Source organism: Ruditapes philippinarum, unplaced genomic scaffold (genome assembly GCF_026571515.1).
Source record: "Ruditapes philippinarum isolate M1 unplaced genomic scaffold, ASM2657151v2 ctg411_1_1_1_1, whole genome shotgun sequence".
Classification (NCBI taxonomy): Eukaryota; Metazoa; Mollusca; class Bivalvia; order Venerida; family Veneridae; genus Ruditapes; species Ruditapes philippinarum.
In genome coordinates, this window is record NW_026854764.1 from 89756 (window position 1) to 112702 (window position 22947).

General features: G+C 33.2%; 1 protein-coding gene across 3 annotated transcripts; it reads right to left on the reverse strand.

The window, feature by feature from the left end:
- Nucleotides 1–853: 853 nt before the first annotated feature.
- On the reverse strand, nucleotides 854–22947 carry LOC132740969 (transmembrane protein 45B-like). Of its 3 annotated transcripts, none has more exons than XM_060729026.1 (2): nucleotides 22799–22947; nucleotides 854–3026 (listed from the first exon to the last, which is right to left on the reverse strand). In XM_060729026.1, exon 2 carries the CDS (start codon nucleotides 2979–2981, stop codon nucleotides 2088–2090), a length of 894 nt encoding a protein of 297 aa, XP_060585009.1. In that variant the 5' UTR covers nucleotides 2982–3026; nucleotides 22799–22947; the 3' UTR covers nucleotides 854–2087. The 3 variants fall into 3 exon arrangements, with proteins under 3 accessions (XP_060585009.1, XP_060585010.1, XP_060585011.1); XM_060729027.1 differs by lacking the exon at nucleotides 22799–22947 and adding an exon at nucleotides 4913–4971; XM_060729028.1 differs by lacking the exon at nucleotides 22799–22947 and adding an exon at nucleotides 3210–3481.

Below are 22947 nucleotides of genomic sequence, written 5' to 3' on the forward strand. Positions count from 1 at the left end.
AAAAAACATACACTAAATGTTATTTCATATTTACAGTACATTGCATTGGTATGACTAATGTTAATGTGTACAAAAAAGGCAGATGAAGGTGTCACTTCTTACATTGTAGTATCGGGGTGCAAAATGGTAAAAGTATCCAATCATTACAGATCTGCCAGCTGATATCACTTAAAAAAGATCTATTCTACAGACATTAATTGAAAATAACTTGATAACAAATTAAGATTTAATTAATAAAGAACCCCTATGTAAATTCTGATGAAATTTAGTGGTACCTTTAAATACACCTAAGACTGAGGTAAATTTTACAGTCATCACTTGAAAATAACTTAATAACAAATTAAAATTTTATTAAAAAGGTCCCCTACATAAAGTCTGATGAACTTTAGTGGTACCTTTAAAAACACCTAAGACTGAGGTAAATCATTTAGGTAAAACCTTGTAGCAAATAAAAAAATATAACTTGCTTGGAATTTTTTTTATCTCCATTTTAAACAAGTGACTATTTTGATATAGTCAAAGTGGGACAATTTTGATTGTTCCATTTTGATAACATTTGGCAATTAATCAAGTATGGCATTTCTGCAAGAGTTAAGAACAACTTACAAGTGACTTTATGTAATTTAGTCAGACATATTACATCACTGACTGTGTTAAAAGTCAAGTTTTTATTGAAAAACGGTTGTTTCGGGATATGTTATAACAAAAGATAAAAAAAATATGAATTTCAGTGAAAAAATAGGACATTTTTAGGAATTCCCTTTGAATTTTTCATTTTTTTAGGAATTTTAGCCAAACTGAAAAAAATTAGGATTTTTTAGGAATTTTAGGGACGCTGGACAGCCTGCATATCACTAAAATTATATAAATACACTTATTTACATGGCAATAATAATGCTGCATAAAAATCTGACTAAATACATTTACAACATACATATACAACCTTCAACATTCAGGAAACAATATTCTTCATAACATTCATGAGAACAACAGAATTTTAGTTCTTGAATAACAAAAGATACATTGATTAACACTATTAAAGTGTATAAAGCTATATATCTGCTGCCTGCAGTTTAAAAAATTATTTTATAAGTTAAGAAAACAAAACTTCCAAAATATTTGTATGCAAGAAGTACGAGTATGTTTTTATGTTTCCTTTAGAAAGAATGGAGCTTGCATGAAATCATTGCTTAACCTATTTCAAATAGCAGCATAACATTTTGTTCCAGAACATTTTATTCTGTTTACGTGTCATATTCATGAGTATTAAATAACACAAGACATTCTAGGTTACAACTCTTTCGACAATCAACCATAAGGTTATAGAAACAACATAACTTTACCATTTATGAATTCTATAAAAATATTTCATTAGATATATCTTTATACCATTTAACATTTTAACAACTTTTCCACTTTTAACATCCGACCTCTTGACCTCATAATGCCACCAGTAAAGCCAGGCCTGCCCGCACTTCGTCATGATAACCAGATTCTATGCTGTTACATTGTATTTTGAATAATCGCATAATTAAAATTTATTAAATGTATGACAAAAACTTTCAAAAAGTCCATTATACAAATATATGTATAGGAGAGTAAAAATCAAAACAGTTGATGTTCTAACTTGAGCAATCAACCATAATTATGTGATACTTTTAATCAGTAATTTGTTATTGATTGACAAGTCATACTGATCATCTAGGCAAGAAATAAATTTGTTCTTAATAGGGCCTGTACATACATATACAACATTACCAGCATGTATAAAATTACTCTACAACTGCTCTACAAAGTGAAAATTTATCTAGCAGGTGGCTTCTTTAAACTCTGAACATTAAGTACATGTCACCTTGAGAAACAGGTTTTATGTTATAATTATATTCAAAGATAAATGCTTAATACAAGTGGCTTTTAAGGCAAGTTTCAATGCGAAAAGTTAAAATATATTTAAGCAGAAAAGAAGCAAACAAGCTCGACAACAATCAAAATTTGCTTTAAAACTAAACACTCTCAGAATTTTTTCCAATTCTAACACAACCTATATAACACATAACAACACGAAAATTGTAAAATAAATATCATCACTATTTCAGTAGACTCCTTGTTGGTTTTTCAAATTCTATATCACTTTCACTGTCGTCATCATTTAATCTTACAACAGTGTCTCCATTATTAGCAGTGTGTATAAGGCGTTTCATTGCTATTCCATCATCTTCTATATAAGTGCCAAATTTACGATGAAACACTGCTACAATTCCGCCAATTCCTAGAATAGCCAGCATATCAACTGCAGCGTGCCAAGCAAAAATCATCGTGGCGATCATCATCTGCTCATGATCGTCTTCATTCCAACGGAACGAACTTTCAAATGGTGGATAAAGTATCCATCCAACTTGCCAAAACCAAGTTCCTTGTAAAAGAGTCATATACGAGCGTGAAAGAGCACATGGTAAACTATTTCTATAATTCATCTCTAGTAAAACAGATATGATTGATGCTACTATAACATATAATAATAGTGTATGTAAAAGAACATCTAAATCTGTCCGTCCATGAAGATGGAATTTAAAAAGTACAAACTCGCAAGTCACTGCCATTGCTACTGCAATGTAATCCATATTTGGCGGGACCGGACATTTGTAATAAATTAGAATATCTACAATGCCCGTAAACCCAAAAAAGAAAAACATAGTTGCATGTTGCCCATTTCCTATATTCACAAAGCGCCATTCTTTGGAAAACCCTGTGTAAATTTCTAGAAAAAATCCCACTGACACAAACAAAAGTTTTAAATAGGCCTCCACTGGCCAGTCCCTGAACTTTCCACATAGACAACTACATTTAAATATAGCCGATGAAGTGAATTTGGAATTTCTTTTCTTAGCCGTGTAATAGCGATGAAACATTTGAATCGACCACCAGAGGGCAAACACTATGAAGAATGAACCAGGTAGAGCATGGCCACCGAAGTTTCCCATTGTTGAATGACGTTACCAGTAATACTCCAGTCCTAGTTTAGATATCTGAAAATATACAAAAGATAGCATTATTAATTCTGAATAAAAAATCTCTTTTTTTTTAAAAATCATAAACTTACTGGTCAGTCAGTCGTTCTTCCAAGGTGCTTTTATACGTCTGAGGTCACCTCCACCATTCTAGAATTCACTGATTTATTTTCAACTGGTTTAACATGTACTAGTATTTACCTGAATGAGTTTTGAAGTATTGGTGTATCTGACAATGTGAAACAGCCAATTAAGGTTAGATTATAGGCTGGTGTCATATATCAGATCAATCTTCCAACCATTCGCTAATTAACTGTTGTCATTATCTTGATAAGATGTCCATAACATAACTACATCTATTTCAACTGCTTTCACTCTCTCAGTATTTTTGTAAACAACGATCAACATGTTATTGACTTATATTATCTTAAGTGCTGCTTCACAAACTATTATTCTTACGACCATCACCACACATTTGAATTATAAATCTAAAAAATGAAATTTCCGCAATAAAAGGCGAAAAATATATCCAAATAATATATCCCAGTCTAAAAAAGTATTACTTCTACAATATAATACTCTACATCAGACAATCAGTCAATGAAAATGGGACAAGTCATTTCACAAATATTTGAAATTCCAATAGCAAAGTATTAAGCAATGTTTTCACTGTGATATCGTAGTAAATCAGGTGTTATGAAGAGCTTACAACAATAACATAGGATAGTTTATTGATAACTTTAATTGTAAATATTGAATAACTGCTTAGGTGATGAATGACAAATACAGTTATGTTCATAATCCACTGTTTTACGCATTAACTTCATGCAGAATCTTTCCATTTGAAAGACCCAGCTTTATGACAACAGAAATAAATGTAATTATGTTAAATTGCAGTAAACTTAATTACAGATATTATTTACAACTGAATACAAAACCTGAAAAAAAATCTGTTGTGGCAAATTTGAAATTTTCATTGCTAAAAATGGTACAGGGCTCTCGCAACTGGTTGATTTGAGTGACTCTGTCACCTTAAGTAATTCTGAACTCTGCTTGGACTGACAGAGAGGTGACTTTTCCTTTCTGAAATTTTGGTTTAGCTAGAGCCCTATAACAGACTTGTCAAAATTGCTTTGATATTTTAAGTGTCACCATTGTTATTTTTAGGAGTTTAAACATTTTATACATGTATAATGTATACATTATATAACAAATATACAAATTAAGAGCTAACTTATAAGGGTATTAAAATGAGGGCTTAAAAATTTCTTATTCATTAGGATGTTATAAAAATTATAATACATTTTATAGTAAACAATAAAAATGTTTGAAAAAGTTATTCTAAAATAATCAGTACATAAAGATTATTATTCATTAAGCTTACTTGAAATCCAGATTATTGTTGGTATTGAGAGTAAAAAGTGAGACATAGTTATAAATGGGAAGGCTAAAATAATGTTCCATTTATTAACTGATTTTCACTGATTTTTAATGTCAAATTTGGGAACAAAATTTCAAATTATTTCACAACATTCCTCTCTTCAAAAATTGAATACTTTCCCCCTATTTCTGAAAAAAATCCCCTCCAAAAGTAAAATACTTTTAAGGTCCATTTATTCTTTGTCCTTCATGATAAGAAAGGCTAAGAGGAACATTGGTGTTTGAAAAAAAATGGTAACATATCACAATTTTTCATAAAACAATATTTTTTCTGTTTCTAAATTTTCCCCTATTTTATCCCTGCAAAACAAAATTTCCCCTCTTTCGTTATTGGCCCTGTCTACATTCCCCTAAAAGTGAAAAAATATCACAGATAATTTTTATCAGTACACTCTTTTATCACAAAATTTTATCCTTGAAATTAGCTAAAATAAACATGTCCAAAATGTAAACACTTCACTCACATTTAAAATGCTCAATTTTAACAGATAATTTGCCAATTTTAATGTCCAAGCAACAATACAGTACTTAATTGATCATGGCACACACATTTTCTATCACAATGAAAATGTACAACAAAATGTAATTAAAATCAAATTAAACAAAAGACATGTAGAGATGACGAAAAAAACCTTGTGATTTTGACAGATTGTTTGTCAATATAATTATATCCTGTAGTCGAAAACAATAAAAAAAAACTTTTTTTTCTTTCGTGGCACATGATCAAACAATATAACATTCTCCATTGTATATACAGACATCACACTTTATTGATCATGGAAAACCCATTTATAAAATACAAATGAAATGAGCCGCGTCACAACAAAACTAACATAGTGCGTTTGCGACCAGCATGGATCCAGACCAGCCTGCGCATCTGCTGGTCGCAAACGCACTATGTTGGTTTTGTTGTGACGCGGCTCAAATGTTGTTATAAATTAGATTAATAAATCCTATTTACAGAACACCACAAATCTCTGAAAACACTCTTTGTTAAAATGTCATGTGCTAATTGATCAATTTTCCGATAGAAATGAAACTTCGGGAAGTCTTATATTGATTCAATTCTTTTCTGATAAGTCAAAGAAAAATCCCGATTTTGACAAGAATATCCATTCTTATAATATCATTTTGTAATGAATTTCACATTAGCAAAACAACTTACATGTAAGTTACATATCCTAGAACATGATTGTAGTCTGATTCCAAATTAATAAAAAAAAACACGGCAGTCTGAAGGACAGCTAAATTCCCTTCCGCTGTAAACATGTTTGTGTTTCTTGACCTATAACCAACCATGACCTTGATGTTGTGCCATGCATATCATAAGCACATAGTCTCACAATAGTGATTAAATGTGCCAATTTATTTTAAATCTTCCATAAAGTCAAAAAAAAGGAGAAGGTATAACCTTGACCATGGGGGTAGCAACTTGGATGTTGTGCTCTGCACATTGTGTCATGGTGGGAATCATTTGTGCAGAGTAATTTTAAAACCAGAAGTTAAAGAGCGGACATGAAAAATAGATGTTTTTACATTGGACCTTCGAGTGTGACCCTGACCTTGAGGGTTGTGACTTGATTATTGTGCTTTACCAATGGTGTCATAATGGTAATCATTTCTGCCAAGTTATCTCAAAAGCATTGCAGCAGTTTAAATGTTATGGAGTGGATATGAAATGTAGACTTTATAACATGTGACCTTTAATGGTGACCTTGACCTTGGGGGTAGCATCCCAATTATTGTGCTCTGCACATGGTCTCAAAATGGTGATCACTTGTGCCATGTTATCTCAAAATTTTTCAAGAGGTTTAAGTTATAGAGCGGACACGAAATGTAGACTTTTAACATTTGACCTCAGTGTTTTTTTTCACCAAAATATTCGGCGAAATTCTCCCCATTCCCCACTCAAAATAGTATGTTTTTTTCCCCCCTCAAAGCTGAAATTTCCCCCTATAATATGGCAGCCCAAGTTTGCCTGCAATAAATATCATTTTTTTGCAACTAACTGCCGAAAAATGCTTTATTTTATGCCTGTAAGACTTACTGTTAAGCAAGGTTTTTCATATAGGTAAGGGGAGCTACTCCTGGTATCCCACCAAGTTTATCATGTGACACATCAATATTTTAGATCCGTATAAAAATCCCCCTCCTATTGCATTTTTCCCCCTCCAATGGGCACTGACCCCCTTCCCCCAAAAGTGAAAAAAAACACTGGACCTTTAAGTGTGACCTTGACCATGGAATGGCAACCCAATTATTGCACTCTGCACATAGTCTGAAAATGGTGATCAGTTGTGCCAAGTTATTTCAAAAAATTTTCAGAGAGTAAAAATGTTTGGGAGTGGACACCAATGTAGACTTTTAAACATTTGACCTTTAACTGTGACCTTGACCTAGGGGGTAGCAATCCAATTATTGCGCTTTGCACATCATTTCATAATGATGATCACTTGTGCCAAGTTATTTTAAAAACTTTTCAGCGGTTTAAAAGTTATGGAGCGGACACGAAATGTACACTTTACACACTTGACCTTTAAGAGTGACATTGACCTTGGGGGTAGCAAACAAATTATTGAGCTCTGCACATAGTCTCATAATGGTGATCACTTGTGCCAAGTTATTTAAAAAAAAAAAAATTCAGTGGTTGAGCTGAGACACGAAATGTAAACTTTTTAACACTTGACCTTTAAGTGTGACCTTGAACTTGGGGGTAGCAACCCCGCAATTATTGCGCTCTGCACTATGTCTTATTATGGTGATCACTTGTGCCAAGTAATATTTTAAAACTTTTCAGCAGTTTAAAAGTTATGGAGCCGACACAAAAGTTTTACGGACAGACGAACAGAAAGATGGACGGACGCCATTCCTATAATCCCCTCCCCGCTATGCGGAAGGCGATAAAAAAATATATATATATTTACAGTTTTACATTTAGCTCAGCATCCCACATTTTCTAGTCCAAAATAGATTCCAAACAATCATTTACCTGACTTTGAGTACTGTCATTGTCCTTCTACGTTAATTATTTCCAGCCACAAGAGAATGATTTGATTTTATTGGTAGATATGACTGTAATATAGAACGATTCTACTTACTCCGCAGTAATTACGATATATTTACACTCATGTAACTTTTAATTCCACCTAAGATAATATATATTAGATCAATAATTATGTAACAGAATGTCATAAACTATAGAAGAGCTTGGAGCTTGTTGCCTAGAAACAAAATAAACTTTTAGAAAATATATTCTATCATGATGACAGAAGCAATAATATCTCAATTCTTATCTTTGAAATTTATAGCCAATCTAGAAAGACAATTTTCTATCAATTTAAGCAGCATTAATGATGTGTTATCTCTATTTTTTCTGAAAAATTATTTATAACCTAAATAAGTGTTGCTAAAATATACCAATATTTTCCTCGGATCTCTAAGTCTGACCTTGACCTTTGACTTTAGAGACCTGGTTCTTTCAACATCACTTTGTCCCTGATAATAATGGCGGTGATCATCAAAATATCATGTAGTACAAATGAAAATGCATGAAGAAATACAATTTGTAATACTAAGATACATACCCATAATGTAAAGATATGCTCCAGACAAAATCTGGGCATTTTGTCATCTCTGGTGACCTTGAACTTGCATAATGACCCGAGTAATACTTTTGATTACAGTAATTTTCATCACTGTGAACAATTTTGATATAACCCCACAATTCAAAACTAAAGTCAAATGTCCATAAAAGCATTTTCATACTTTAACCTAACTTTTGATATCTATGTGTTACATTGAGTCTAAGCCTGGCTCTACACTGAAGGCTGATTTTTATATAAAATTTCATGAATATACAAATGTACAAGTGGAAAGTTCCAAATTCCATGACACAACTTCAGCATTGTGTAGGTTTAAACTCCTCTTTCAGCCTATCATAATGCAAAGATATTAAAATTATAAATTGCCCAGACTCTTTCTAAAAGCATTCATTACATGAAAATTCATTTAGAGCCCGGCACAGGTTTTCCTGGGGGGAAATTGCGAGGCATGTTACTTCTCTGTAATTTCAGAAATATCATCACTATGAATACAAACATGGATGTCTTTTGTAATGGAAAATGTCTGGCTTTGTTATTACTTTTATCACGATTTGAGAACAAACCACACAATTTGTGCTAATGATGTTGATGCATTCATAAATGAAACAAAAGCTTTGTTAAAATTCAGAAATTGACTTCAAGGGTGGAATGTAATCCTACTTTCCTTACAAAAGTAATACATGCGGTACGATATCACAAAATGCAAAATTATCCAAAAATTTCCATACAATTCATGGCTGTAAGGAATAATGGACCTTTCCAGTGTTTACAGTTTTATGTAAATTGGCTAACTTGTTATCCAATCGCTATACTGAGATAAAAAATAGTCACTGGTTGACCTGGTTTGCACAAAAGAACACGTGCTTATGTTTGCGATACTGTTTGTGAGCAGTTGACCTAGCAATGAATGGAAAAGGTGTGGCTAAATGTTCCGCTACGAAAAAACGGAAAGGTCCATAGAAGCAAGTTTGTTTTAAATTTGTTTATGAATTTTCTATCTATTGGATTAGATAGACAGGTATTAATGTATGATCACTCCCAGCAAGTATCTGGGAACTCATCCATGCCCTACTAATATAATCAAGGAATTGCCTTGTGGATTCCATCCCAATTTATTATGTTCCTCCTGAAACACGTTTTTTCCCCAGGATTTTGGGGACATGATCCATACCCATGTAATTCGGAATTTCAGCGATGTTTTGTTAAAAATTGGGAAAAACACAAGACTTCAATTTTGCAGTGATTAAATGAATGCAAAGAATCACCGTCTAGGATGGCATCTTCAAACATTTAAATACTGTAACAGTAAAAAAGGCCTTATTTTCTAAGATTTTAGAATTTATTATTCAATATTTTAATTTTGGAACTTCGATTGGAATTTTTTCCTGTGGATTGGGAAAATAATATACTATTTTCAACTGGGAATATTACCAAATATCTGCTATAAAATAAACCAAATAAAATTCCTTGAAACAACAATTAAATCATTAGACAGCTCATTCTATTTTTTTTATGTAAGTCATTCTACCTGGTGTAGTTTTTAGTATATTTTCTTTCCTTTTCAACCTTCCATGTTTTTTTATAAACCAGATAATGTGATCTTTCTGGAAAAACTAGAAATGTGTCCATAGGACACGGGTGCCCCCACCGCGCCACAGTGTTCTTTTTACTAAGTCAAGGGAAATTACTCTACAAATACTGGATAAATCCACAAGCAAAACCCCAGGTGCAAATCTAAACTATGCTGAGCAACCTGCCTATAAGGTTAAATGACTATGTCAAATCCTTTTTGAGAAACTTGCGACACAAGTTGAAAATTGCAAAAATTTTCTAAGTAAAGGGCAATAACTCTAAAAATACTAAATAAATCCAGACGAAAATACCTGGTGCACAACTGCACATGCTAATCAATATTCCTGTAAAGTTACATGACTCTAGGTCAAATACTTTTTGAGTTACCTGCGACACATGTTGAAAATTGCAAAATTTTACTAAGTCATGGGCAATAACTCTAAAAGTACTAAAAATATCCAGACGAAAATACCCAGGTGCACAACTACACATGCTGATCAACATTCCTGTAAAGTTTCATGACTCTAGGTCAAATACTTTTTGAGTTACGTGCGACACAAAAGTGAACGGACGGACGGACGGACGGACAAGGGTAAATCTAAATGCCCGCCACTAACGTGGGGGCACAAAAATATTATAGTGACTTTACAAGTATCTCCTGTGAACATGAAGTGCACTTCAAAAACTAAGCCTATTACTGTGTGGTGTGCCCAACAGTTTATGTAAGATGTATTTCTCTGGTGAAATACCGTAACGCAACTAACAGCATGTGCACAAGTTTAATTCCAGGTCTATCTTTATTATCATTTTTATAGCTGAATATTTAAGCTATAAATTTAAAAGAACTCCTTCATATGGTGTATAAAATTTAAAGCTGGAGAAGACAAAACTGTCTGACATTTGACATACAATTCTGACCTTGACATTGAGCAGGTCCAAGGGTGGCAAACGTTCTGCACATCCCCTTGTTTAGGTGAACATATGAGTTTTAAAATAGATTTATGGAGCATATACACATTTGACAGTCAAGGATATCATACACTGACCTTGAATGAGCATGGCAGCAACATGGATTCTGCATATTGCCTTGTTGAAGTGAATAATTGATTCAAATCTTAAGAAAATTCTTCAAGGGGTGTATGAGCTATAGTGTGAACATGAAATTGCCTGACAGTTGATCTTTCAGGATAACTTTGACCTTCAGAGCTGCCGTGGTCGTAGCATATGACCTGAAGGTCAACTTGTTAAGGTGAACAGTTTGAAGAAAATCTTGTTATAACCCAGGAGTTTAATAACGCAGACATGATTGATGGAGATGGACCAATGGATGTATCAAACGACAAAGAAATTGATTCCAGTACTGTATGGCCCCAGGCCCTTTCACATTATGTGGTGAAAGTATAATTACTTTGACAACCTATTGGTAAAAATAGCCAAGTCAGTTTTAAAACTCTGCAGACAAACTATTTGTAGAAACACACACAAAAGTGGTGATTTTTTTTCCAGTTATATGATTTATAATAAAACAAACAAAAATCATAGATCTGGAATTTTGACTTTTTTAATATCTACCATGTTGAAACCTTGTTAGTTGTACTATCACTTTTAAATACAAGCAGTGATATGTATGCTGGTCAGCCAACAGAACAAAATTGTAATACCAGGTACATTTATATTGGCTAACTTGGTAGTCAGGATGTTAGATATATACCACCCCAAATAAACAACCTCCTTGTATAAAGATTTTAAATACAGTCAGTCTTTATCTTTATAAGTAGTGTCCTAATATCAACTAGATGTATCACTTAAAAGTTTGACCATTTAAATACAACAATCATGATTTTCAAATATTACACTGGTTAAAGGCCCAGTCTGAGTCTCATATCCATATTCATAAAGCTGCTCAAATGTCATAATGAGCATTTAAAATTATAAAACCGCTTTTTTATATCTGAATGCGGATGAAAAGAATATATATAACTAAATGGAATAATAAGCAACAAGAAGCGCCGCAATGCGACGAAAACCAGGTTTTCAACGACCAAGTTTTGATGTGACAGCAATCAATAGGTCAAAGTGCACTGAAGTTATTGAGTAGATACTGAAAATTCTATTGTAAGCAAATTACCTAGACTTTGCTCCCAGATATCTAAGTGGCAATCCAAAGCTGCCACTCAGCAAGTTCGGTGTCAAAAGGTCAAAGCAAACTCAAGTTATAACATGAAAACTAAATGCATTAACCTTGATCACAGACACCTGGGTAGCAATCCCAAGCTGCCTCTTGATATAAGCTACCCATTCATCAAGTTTGGTGTCAATAGGCCAAAGCAAACTCAAGTTTTGAGCGGCAACTGAATTTCTATTTTTCGTAACAGTGACCTTGACCTAGATCACAGACACCTGGGTAGCAATCCCAAGCTGCCTCTTGATATAAGCTATCCATACACCAAGTTTGGTGTCAATAGGCCAAAGCAAACTCAAGTTATTGAGCTGAAAATGAATTTCTATTTTAGTAACAGTGACCTTGACCTTGATCACAGACACCTGGGTAGCAATCCCACGCTGCCTCTTGATATAACCTATCCATACACCAAGTTTGGTGTCAATAGGCCAAAGCAAACTCAAGTTACTGAGCGGAAACTGAATTTCTATTTTTAGTAACAGTGACCTTGACCTAGATCACAGACACCTGGGTAGCAATCCCAAGCTGCCTCTTGATATAAGCTATCCATACACCAAGTTTGGTGTCAATAGGCCAAAGCAAACTCAAGTTATTGAGCGGCAACTGAATTTCTATTTTTAGCAACAGTGACCTTGACCTTGATCACAGACACCTGGGTAGCAATCCCAAGCTGCCTCTTGATATAAGCTATCCATACACCAAGTTTGGTGTCAATAGGCCAAATCAAACTCAAGTTATTGAGCGGAAACTGAATTTCTATTTTAAGTAACAGTGACCTTGATCACAGACACCTGGGTAGCAATCCCAAGCTGCCTCTTGATATAACCTATCCATACACCAAGTTTGGTGTCAATAGGCCAAAGCAAACTCAAGTTATTGAGCTGAAACTGAATTTCTCTTTTAGTAACAGTGACCTTGACCTTGATCACAGACACCTGGGTAGCAATCCCAAGCTGCCTCTTGATATAAGCTATCCATACACCAAGTTTGGTGTCAATAGGCCAAAGCAAACTCAAGTTATTGAGCTGAAACTGAATTTCTATTTTTAGTAACAGTGACCTTGACCTTGATCACAGACACCTGGGTAGCAATCCCAAGCTGTCTCTTGATATAAGCTATCCATACACCAAGTTTGGTGTCAATAGGCCAAAGTAAACTCAAGTTATAGAGTGGAAACTGAATTTCTATTTTTAGTAACAGTGACCTTGACCTTGATCACAGACACCTGGGTAGCCATCCCAAGCTGCCTCTTGATATAAGCTACCTACACACCAAGTTTGGTGTCAATAGGCCAAAGCAAACTAAAGCTATTGAGCGGAAACCAAAAGTTGACGCCCGCCCGCCCGCCGACTTCGGCATTACAATAACCCGGTTTTCGTTGAAAACCTGGTTAAAAATAAATCCCGTCATACATAAATTTTGCTTCTTTAATAGGAAAAGAAAGTCAACGTCATCATATATTAGGTTAAAGATGTAACAAAATTACAGAAATTTAATAGAACTTTATTTCAAAATTGATGTGATGTCATGATGTGATAACGTCATAAAGAAGAATGTGCGACAAATCATGGCAAAATCAGTAAAAAAAACCCTTAAAATCACTTAATAAGCATGAAATAAAAAAAATTTAATTTGTGTCACAAAAAAAAGTCATATAAGATTGAAACACCTTTCATTTGTGAACACCAGCTGTTCTATTTTGCATCTGGTGTTCACTCAGTAAAATATATTTCAATCTTACATGCAAAACAAACAGAATTAATATCCTCTATCTATTTCCTTTTAAGATTAAAAGTTCAATATATATATAAAGAAATACGGCAGTGAAAATAAACCGTGTACAATATCATACATGACAGATACCTGAACTGCTGTTTTCAAGGAAGAATTGTATTTCACTCAACATTTTAATTATTGTGTAAGATTATTTCCCTTCCTTCAAATAAATACATTTTTTGTTCTTCGCTGTTTATTTGTTTTGAGATAATTTCAGTGTAGATTTTGGCAGTATATATTTTATAAGCATTTCCGTATTTAATTTTCTTTTTCATTTTTTGAGGAACTTCCTTTTAGCCTTATCAGATTGTCATACCATGTCTTACATACATGTCTTAATTTTGCCTTGGATTTTTAGTTCCTGAACATGTAATATTGAATGAGTGCATGATTACTCACAATACATGTATATAAATTACCCTTAAGTCATTTAATGTACAAGTACTTAAAAAAAATTATGGCAGTTTTACAGAACTACAATATTGTTAAATGACCACTATTAAGGGAAGAAATTCTAATTTAAATATGATGTATAAATGATTTTAATATTAATAATGATGTCAATGAAGTTTCTTTTTTATAGTGGATAAAGATTCATTTAATAATCATCAAAATAGCAGATTTAACCAAGTTAAAATACATTTAAAGAACATGCTTTCTCAGTTGTAATTATACAATTTTGACAAAATTTGTGAAACCTTTGTTTTCTTTATACAAGGCAAATTAAGTTTGAACTGGGTATACTGGAGTCAGCTTTCCCCTTGCTTCAGTCTGTCTGCACTTAAAACTTCATGAACATAACTCCTACATGTGTTTATTGCAATTTAGTTTTTAATGATCTTACATAAATTGTTTGTACTAACATGCAGGATAAAAAACTGAATTTCTACCTTTTAAACCCTTTATTTAAAAGTTATAACCTTTTGAATATTTTTTCTTCTTCTGTAAAATCAGAATAGTAAACAAGGATTGGGTATGACTATTAAATTTTGTAAACAGTATGTAATATGGGATGCTACGAAAGAAATAGAGCATATATATTTCTTTTTATTACTGCATGTACATTTACAATATCTATAACTGGCCAAAATTTTTATTTTTTTTACCTACATACATAAAAAAAAAATTATCATATGTGCCAACCTATTAACCCAATAATGATGAATAGCTGTAGCGGAAATATTTACATGTATGTAAATTTATAGCACATCTCTAAATTTATGTAATAAATTATGAATTTTCATACACTTTTACAACACACACTGATTAACAACTTTCCATTTTGTTATAAGTCAAAATTTTAATTTGTTTTCTGAATAATTAATCCACATAACCTCTTTCAAGTTCAATATGTTAATCCAAAACTAATGAATTCAAAAACAGTTTACCATATTTCCTTTTCGAAAATCATGAAAATCGTGACTGGCAATATAGACTATTAAAACAATAAAAAAGAACACTATATACTACAATAGTGGGTAGCTTATACATGTACATGTTTAAATAAATATACTGTATATGTATATATTTAGTAACGTCCACAACTAGTATTACCCATATATCAGTGCGTACACCCACTGGGATGACCAAATTTATAAGACGTTTGAACTCTCAAAACCTGAACAGATTTTAAACCAAAAGAAATATTTATACCACTACAGCAGTATTATTGGCAATGAATAAAATAGTAAAAACAAGACCAGTTACAATACACTGCTTCAATATTAGTCCTACATTTTAACTTTTCACAGTATTACAGGGCTCAAGCTAGGTTCAAAATTTAGGGAGAAGTCACTTCTCCCTCTAGCTGCTTTAGGGAGAAGTGGGGAGACTTTATGGAGAAGTGAGGAGATTCATTTATCGATGTTTGTTGTATGTTATCGCAATTATGTTGACTCACTGTACATATCTTATTAAATGAATTGGATTTGTGTTACAACAGAATATTCAATTTTAATTTAAAAGTAGTTTGAAACAAGTAATAAGAATGAGTATCATGTAATGCAACCATTGCATTAAATGAAGATAAAAAAAGCCATAGTTGATTCCTATCATGGATCATATCATGGGTGGATTAACAGTTATTCACTTCTGATTTACTATTAAAAAGCTTGCGCGGACATTATATTCATATTGAACACTTATGTTGTAAAGAAAATGAAAGTAGATAACGAAAGTAACGATCTTTAATTTAACTTCATTTGTAATAAATACAGTGTAATACGCCGTCTATTTTATCAAATTTAACTCGTCGACAAAAAAGGTTATCATAACTTTCATTTAAAATTACCGTTACAGTTATATGTCGAGCGTTCCTCTTAATTCTGACAATCATTCGATAGTGAAAATTTAATTGACGTTTGATCCGTCCATCATAAATAATTGTTACGGGTAGTTGTATGTTGGCGATTTAATGATTGGTTTAATAATGTCGCCTCGATTAAAACGTAAATTACGATTGGTTTCTCGCACGTATCGGTAATCTCGCCGTGGGCGGAGTCTAATTGTTTCATTAGACTTTTATGACATGTTGGTAAACAAACGGATTAATGACATTTCGCGTTGTTTGAGATGCATGAAAGTCCCTTTTTCCGGCAGCGAACATGTTATTCACAGTTATTGTTATTGTTGGTAATTTTCAATAATGGATCAATAAAATCGGGCGACTTCATCTTCGCTTTCATGTAGGATGTCGGCGAAGTCAGACGGAATTCGGCGACTATTTCGCCCGAATCGCGCACTAGCTCGAGCCCTGAGTAATGGTATTCAAGCTAACATTTATCTCTGACTGTACTTAAACAATTATCAAAAAATCCAATAAGGATATTATACCTTTACTATCAACTTTCTTTACTAAATATTGCAAAATTTAATAAATAAAATTTAATAATTAAAATTAAATAATTAAATTCTGCAATTTTTTTTAAAAAATGTGCATTTCTATCAATACAATAGTGGATTTTTTTATAATTATATTTTTATGCCTTTTCAATCTAAATAGAATGTTTTCTTCCATATTATCACAACATTGCCGTTTCTATGTTTTGTCACAAAAATAAGGGAAAATCCAAACTTGCATCAATAAAGGGTGCATTTATTGGGGATCATACCTTTTGACCGTCCCAACTGGGTGTGGCCTTTATCTAAAGAGGATGATAATCCAAATGTAAAGGTCATGTCTTTCACTGGGGATAAAGGGAGACAAAATATGATATATAAGATTTTCACAATGCTATGAAATGAAATGTCAGATAAACAAGAGGGCCATGATGGCCCTGAGGTCGCTCACCTGTATATAGGCCCCCAGGCCCTCCACCCACCCCCCAACGTTGCAGGGCCAACTTTAACCCAAGGGCTTTTATTTGCACAAACTTGGTAGACACCCATAAGAAGATGTTTCATGCTAAACATCTAAGCTCTAGCTCATTGGGCAAGATTTTTTTTAAGTTTTTACTATACACATATAGTTAAAAACAATGACACCCCTGGAGCCGGGCCAGTTTGACCCCAGGGCTTTTATTTGAACAAACTTTGTAGACACTAACTAGAAGATGTTTTATGCTTAATATCTAAACTCTAGCTATTTGGGTTTTTTCAAAGAAGATTTTTAAGTTTTTGCTATACACATATAAGGAAAATCAATGACACCCGGGGCGGTGCCAATTTTGACCCCAGGGCTTTTATTTGAACAAACTTGGTAGACACCCATTAGAACATGTGTCATGCTAAATATCTTAGCTATAGCTCTTTGAGTTCTTTAAAAGAAGATTTTTTAAGTTTTTACTATATGCATATAGGGAAAATCAATGAACCCCGGGGCGGGCCAATTTTGACCCCAGGGCTTTTATTTGAAACAAACTTGGTAGACACTTATTAGAACATGTTTCATGCTAAATATCTTAGCTCTAACTCTTTTGGTTCTTTAAAAGAAGATTTTTTTAAGTTTTTACTATATGCATATAGGGAAAATCAATGACCCCCTGGGGCGGGGCCAATATTGACCCCAGGGCTTTTATTTGAACAAACTTGGTAGACAACTATTAGAACATGTTTAATGCTCAATATCTTAGCCATAGCTCTTTGAGTTCTTTAAAAGAAAATTTTTTAAGTTTTTACTATATGCATATAGGGAAAATCAATGACCCCCTGGGGCGGGGCCAATTTTGACCCCAGGGCTTTTATTTGAACAAACTTGGTAGACACCCATTAGAACATGTTTCATGCTAAATATCTTAGCTCTAGCTCTTTGGGTTCTTTAAAAGAAGATTTTTAAGTTTTTACTATATGCATATAGGGAAAATCAATGACCCCCCGGGGCGGGGCCAATTTTGACCCCAGGGCTTTTATTTGAACAAACTTGGTAGACACCTATTAGAACATGTTTCATGCTAAATATCTTAGCTCTAGCTCTTTGGGTTCTTTAAAAGAAGATTTTTTAAGTTTTTACTATATGCATATAGGGAAAATCAATGACCCCCCCAGGGCGGGGCCAATTTTGACCCCAGGGCTTTTATTTGAACAAACTTGGTAGACACTCACTAGAAGATGTTTCATGCCAAATATCTAAGCTCTAGCTCTTATGGTTCTTTAAAAGAAGATATTTAAAGTTTTTTCTTTCGGTTGCCATGGCAACCAGAGTTCTGCATGGAATTAAATTCTTTGAACAATTTTTGAAGGTGACCACCAAAGGAACATTCCTGTGAAGTTTGGATGAAATTGGCTTAGTGGTTTATGAGGAGATGTCATTTAAAGTAAAAGTTTACGGACGGACGGACGGACGACGGACGGACGACGGACGGACGGACGCCGGACGAAAAGCGATCACAAAAGCTCACCCTGTCACTTTGTGACAGGTGAGCTAAAAATAATGTATTATTCAAAGTTTGAAGCCTAGAAAAAAACATTACTCTCTAATCCCTTAGTCTACTGTGTTTGATCTTTTAATGTAAACAAAATGTCATGTTACCACCATTAGAAATAAGAGGGATATTCAGTTATTTTACACTTTAAAAAAGTCAAACTGTCACTCATCAAAATGACCTAAGTGCTTAAAGAAATAAGTACATGCAAGTACATGTTGACACAGGCTTCATTAAATATTTATTCAGGCATTACTTTGTTAACTTTTCATTTTAATTCATAATTAAAGCAAAGTTATGACCATATTCTGGCCAATTAGATAAGGAACAAGAGCCACCACTGGGTGGGGGCAACACTCGACTCTTTTTACTTTTTCTAAGAGCAAACAAATAAATGGTTTAAACAATCTTTAAAAAGAAAACTAGAGAAGAAACAAGAGGGCCATGATGGCCCTGAGGTCGTTCACCTGTATATAGGCCCCCGAAGCGGGGCCAGTTTAAACCCCAGGGCTTTTATTTGAACAAACTTGGAAGACACCCATTAGAAGATGTTTCATGATGTTATGTTTTTACTACACACATATAATAAAAAACAATGACCTCTGCCACCCCCCCCCCACCCGCAGGGTCAATTTTAACACAAGGGCTTTTATTTGAACAAACTTGGTAGACACCCACAAGAAGATGTTTCATGCTAAACATCTAACCTCTAGCTCATTGGGTTTTTTAAAAGAAGATTTTTAAGTTTTTGCTATACACATATAAGAAAATCAATAACACCCGGGGCGGGGCCAATTTTGACCCCAGGGCTTTTATTTGAACAAACTTTGTAGACACTCACTAGAAGATGTTTCATGCTTAATATCTTAACTCTAGCTATTTGGGTTTTTGCAAAAAAGATTTTTTTAAGTTTTTGCTATACACAAATAAGGAAAATCAATGACCCCCGGGGCGGGGCCAATTCTGACCCTAGGGCTTTTATTTGAACAAACTTTGTAGACACCCATTAGAACATGTTTCATGCTAAATATCTTAGCTCTAGCTCTTTGGGTTCTTTAAAAGAAGATTTTTTAAGTTTTTACTACAGCATATAGGGAAAATCTATGACCCCCTTGGGGCGGGGCCAATTTTGACCCCAGGGCTTTTATTTGAACAAACTTGGTAAACACCCATTAGAAGATGTTTCATGCTTAATATCTTAGCTCTAGCTCTTTGGGTACTTTAAAAGAAGATATTTTAAGTTTTTACTATATGCATATAGGGAAAATCAATGACCCCCTGGGGCAGGGCCAATTTTGACCCCAGGGCTTTTATTTGAACAAACTTAGTGGACACTCACTAGAACATGTTTCATGCCAAATATCTAAGCTCTAGCTCTTTGGGTTTTTTAAAAGAAGATATTTAAAGTTTTTTCGGTAGCAAACAACTCAGTTCCACACTGGAACCCTTTTTTCACTTTTCAAAATCTCAAAACATTACATATGATTTTGACCAGTCAGCCGTCATCCTTTCCAACCCACTGAGGAAATGAATTTACATAAGTCTTAGACTTGTTTTCAAATCCTCTTCCTAATTTAATTAAGTTAAAAATTCTTTAACATTGTATATCTTTAACTTATATCACCAGTCTTCCATGTACTTTATCATACAATGTATTCTGTTTGTAATGTTTATTTATGTTTTGTAAATTCTGGAAATAAATATTGTTTAAACTAAAGTTTTTTCTTTAGGTTGCCATGGCAACCAGAGTTCTGCATGGAATTAAATTCTTTGAACAATTTTTAAGGGGACCACAAAAGGGAAAAAAATTTCCCGTGAAGTTTGGGTGAAATTTGGTTAGGGTTTATGGAAAAGGGTGATTTTTAAAGTAAAAATTTAAAAGGAACGGGCGGACGGACTTTTTAGGAAAAGCGGACGGCCCGGGCGCCGAAAAGGGGGGCGAAACCAAAAAGCCAAAACCAAAAGCTCACCCTGTCACTTTGTGACAGGTGAGCTAAAAAAGTTTTTCCTTTTTTACAAATTTAAAATAAATTGTTGGTTTGCATTAAAAGAGCTATCTTTGAATAAATTTTTGATTGAGATAAGTAACAAAATATATATTCTAATGATTTCTTGAAGAACTGAAACATGTTTTCTGTTTTCATAAACGGTTTAAATTTGATTAAAACTAGCAAAAGTGTTGCCAATAAATTTTCCTTGAGTACCTATGAGATGATTCTGGGCTCATATGCATATATACAACTTTCAGATTACACTGCTGTATAAATTTTACAGCATAATGTTACAGTAACAATTTAAATTTTAAATGTTACATGTACAAATTTACTTCTCGGTCCAGTGTTGATCCAGCTTGATTCATGAACACTTTTTGAGTCTACTTAATAAGTCTACATTCTTTGTAGCTTAAGGTCTTCAGCTTACCCGTTTATATACTATTAATGCTGCATCAGATGAAAAACAAAAATGTAAAAAAGCTGCTTATGAAGTTTTGGAAGCCAGAACTACATTCTTCGGCAATTTATTCCATAAATGTTTTAATTAGTTTAATTGTCGTGAAAACTGATTCAAGCAATGAGTAAAAACGAGAGTTAAAATTAGGTGTAACAGTTTGACAGTACTAAGTGAAAAAAAACAGTTAGTTAAATAGGTCCAACCATTGACCATTAATTAATTAGGCTACAATAAATGGAAGAGGCTAACCTAAAGTTCTAGCCGTATGCGAGTCATGTCTGACTGGCAAGGACAAAATGTATTGGCTAGCCGTACGGCACTTTTCAAAATTATATGGAAGTCGAAAATACATATGTTATTTTTCAACCAAGAAACAGCAATTGTCTTCGTATGTTTACTTTTTAGAGATTAATCACCTTGTTGGCTATCAATCTTTGTCATCTAAAGATGCCGAGAAAAAATAGCGTTTGGTTGCATTTAAATAATATCAATTGAAATAGTTTACAAAATTTTGATTATAATCTTTTTTTGTTTCATTAAGTTTAATTTTCGACACCTTTAAAATGAAAAAAAAAAACACTGAAAATAATTGTTGTTAAAGTGACATTATGCCTATCCAGGGGTATATCGTGAGTGAACAGGTGAAGATCAAAATAAGTTATCATTTTGCCATATTAATTCTATTTAATTTAATAATAAAGTTTGCATAAACAATAAATAATGCACATATCCAAACGAAATTTCTGTAAATACCCATTTGAACTTACCTATAACGCTTAGTTTATAAAAAGAGTGGAGCAGTCTTTTAAATTTTAGGCAGATATATAATTTTATCCTAAGCATTTTCGAATATCAACTGTTGGTCAAACACCATTTTAACAGTCAATCTTTTGAAATATAAAGCCAATTGAGCTCAACTTGACTATGAAAATATGAGCATAATGTCACTTTAAATTGGGCTCTGATAATTGCGTCAATTACCGGTGACGGTAAAGAAGTTTGTCCATCATTAAGGAAAGTTTGCATGTTCCTTGAAATGCATTCTAAAAATCTATTGTCAGTTCCTGGGTAGGCTTTAATTAAGGCTAATTAAATTGTTTGTGCTTTTATGTTCGATATTTATCTCCTGTATTTGAAAATTATACAATTATTTTGCTTTTCACCGGTTTTTTTTCGATGTTCTTTTTATTTATTCCACTCTGATCATTATTTATTCGATCCATGTGCTTAATTAACAAAAATGATTTAATAATTCATCTTTCATGCAAATAAAACAACAAATGATAAGCATGAAAATCAGCAACGTTATAACTTATAAAATGCAACTTTGAAACTTTTATCAAGATAGATTATACAACGCTTGTTTGTTTTCATTTTTTTTTACAAAATGACAGAGCATCTTTATTAAAGTGAACACACGAGGACAAATGCGGAGACTTGATTAAAATCCTCGTTTAAAGACACAAAATAACATATGCATTTTAGATTTCCATATAATTTTGAAAAGTGTCGTACGGCTAGACAATACAGTGTGTCCTGGCTAGTCGTATGTGACTCACATACGACTAGAACTTTTGCTAGCCGTAGGGGCCCGTACGGCTAGCCACTACCACAATAAATGGAAATGTTTTGTGCATAATTTTATAAGTTTAGGCACACTTAAAATTACCCTTACTTTTTGTCCCAAAGTGAAGGCTTTTTAAGGTCAAATCCCCATATTTGGGTGACGTGATTAATACGAATACCGAATACAAAGATGATACACTAAATAATTTACATGTATATAAAACTGCTTACGAATAATTTTAAGTACAAAACAGCTGTCAAAATATAGGACAATATTTTCTATAATCTCAAAGCAAAAATTCATGATACCTTCATAAAAAGCATAATTAAAGATATACATACCTTCTCTTTACTTTTAGACACTCACTTAGTTCAAGTAAAGCCTTCACCAGTTCAGAAAATGAAGATAATCCGCGGACGTGAATAATTTCATGTTCGTATTGTTTGGGTAGTGTCTCACGTGACGATCGCGCTAAATTCCAATAACCGTA

Coding starts and splice junctions, on each gene's coding strand:
- LOC132740969 (XM_060729026.1), bottom strand. CDS start 2,981: ATGGGAAACTTCGGTGGCCATGCTCTACCTGGTTCATTCTTCATAGTG.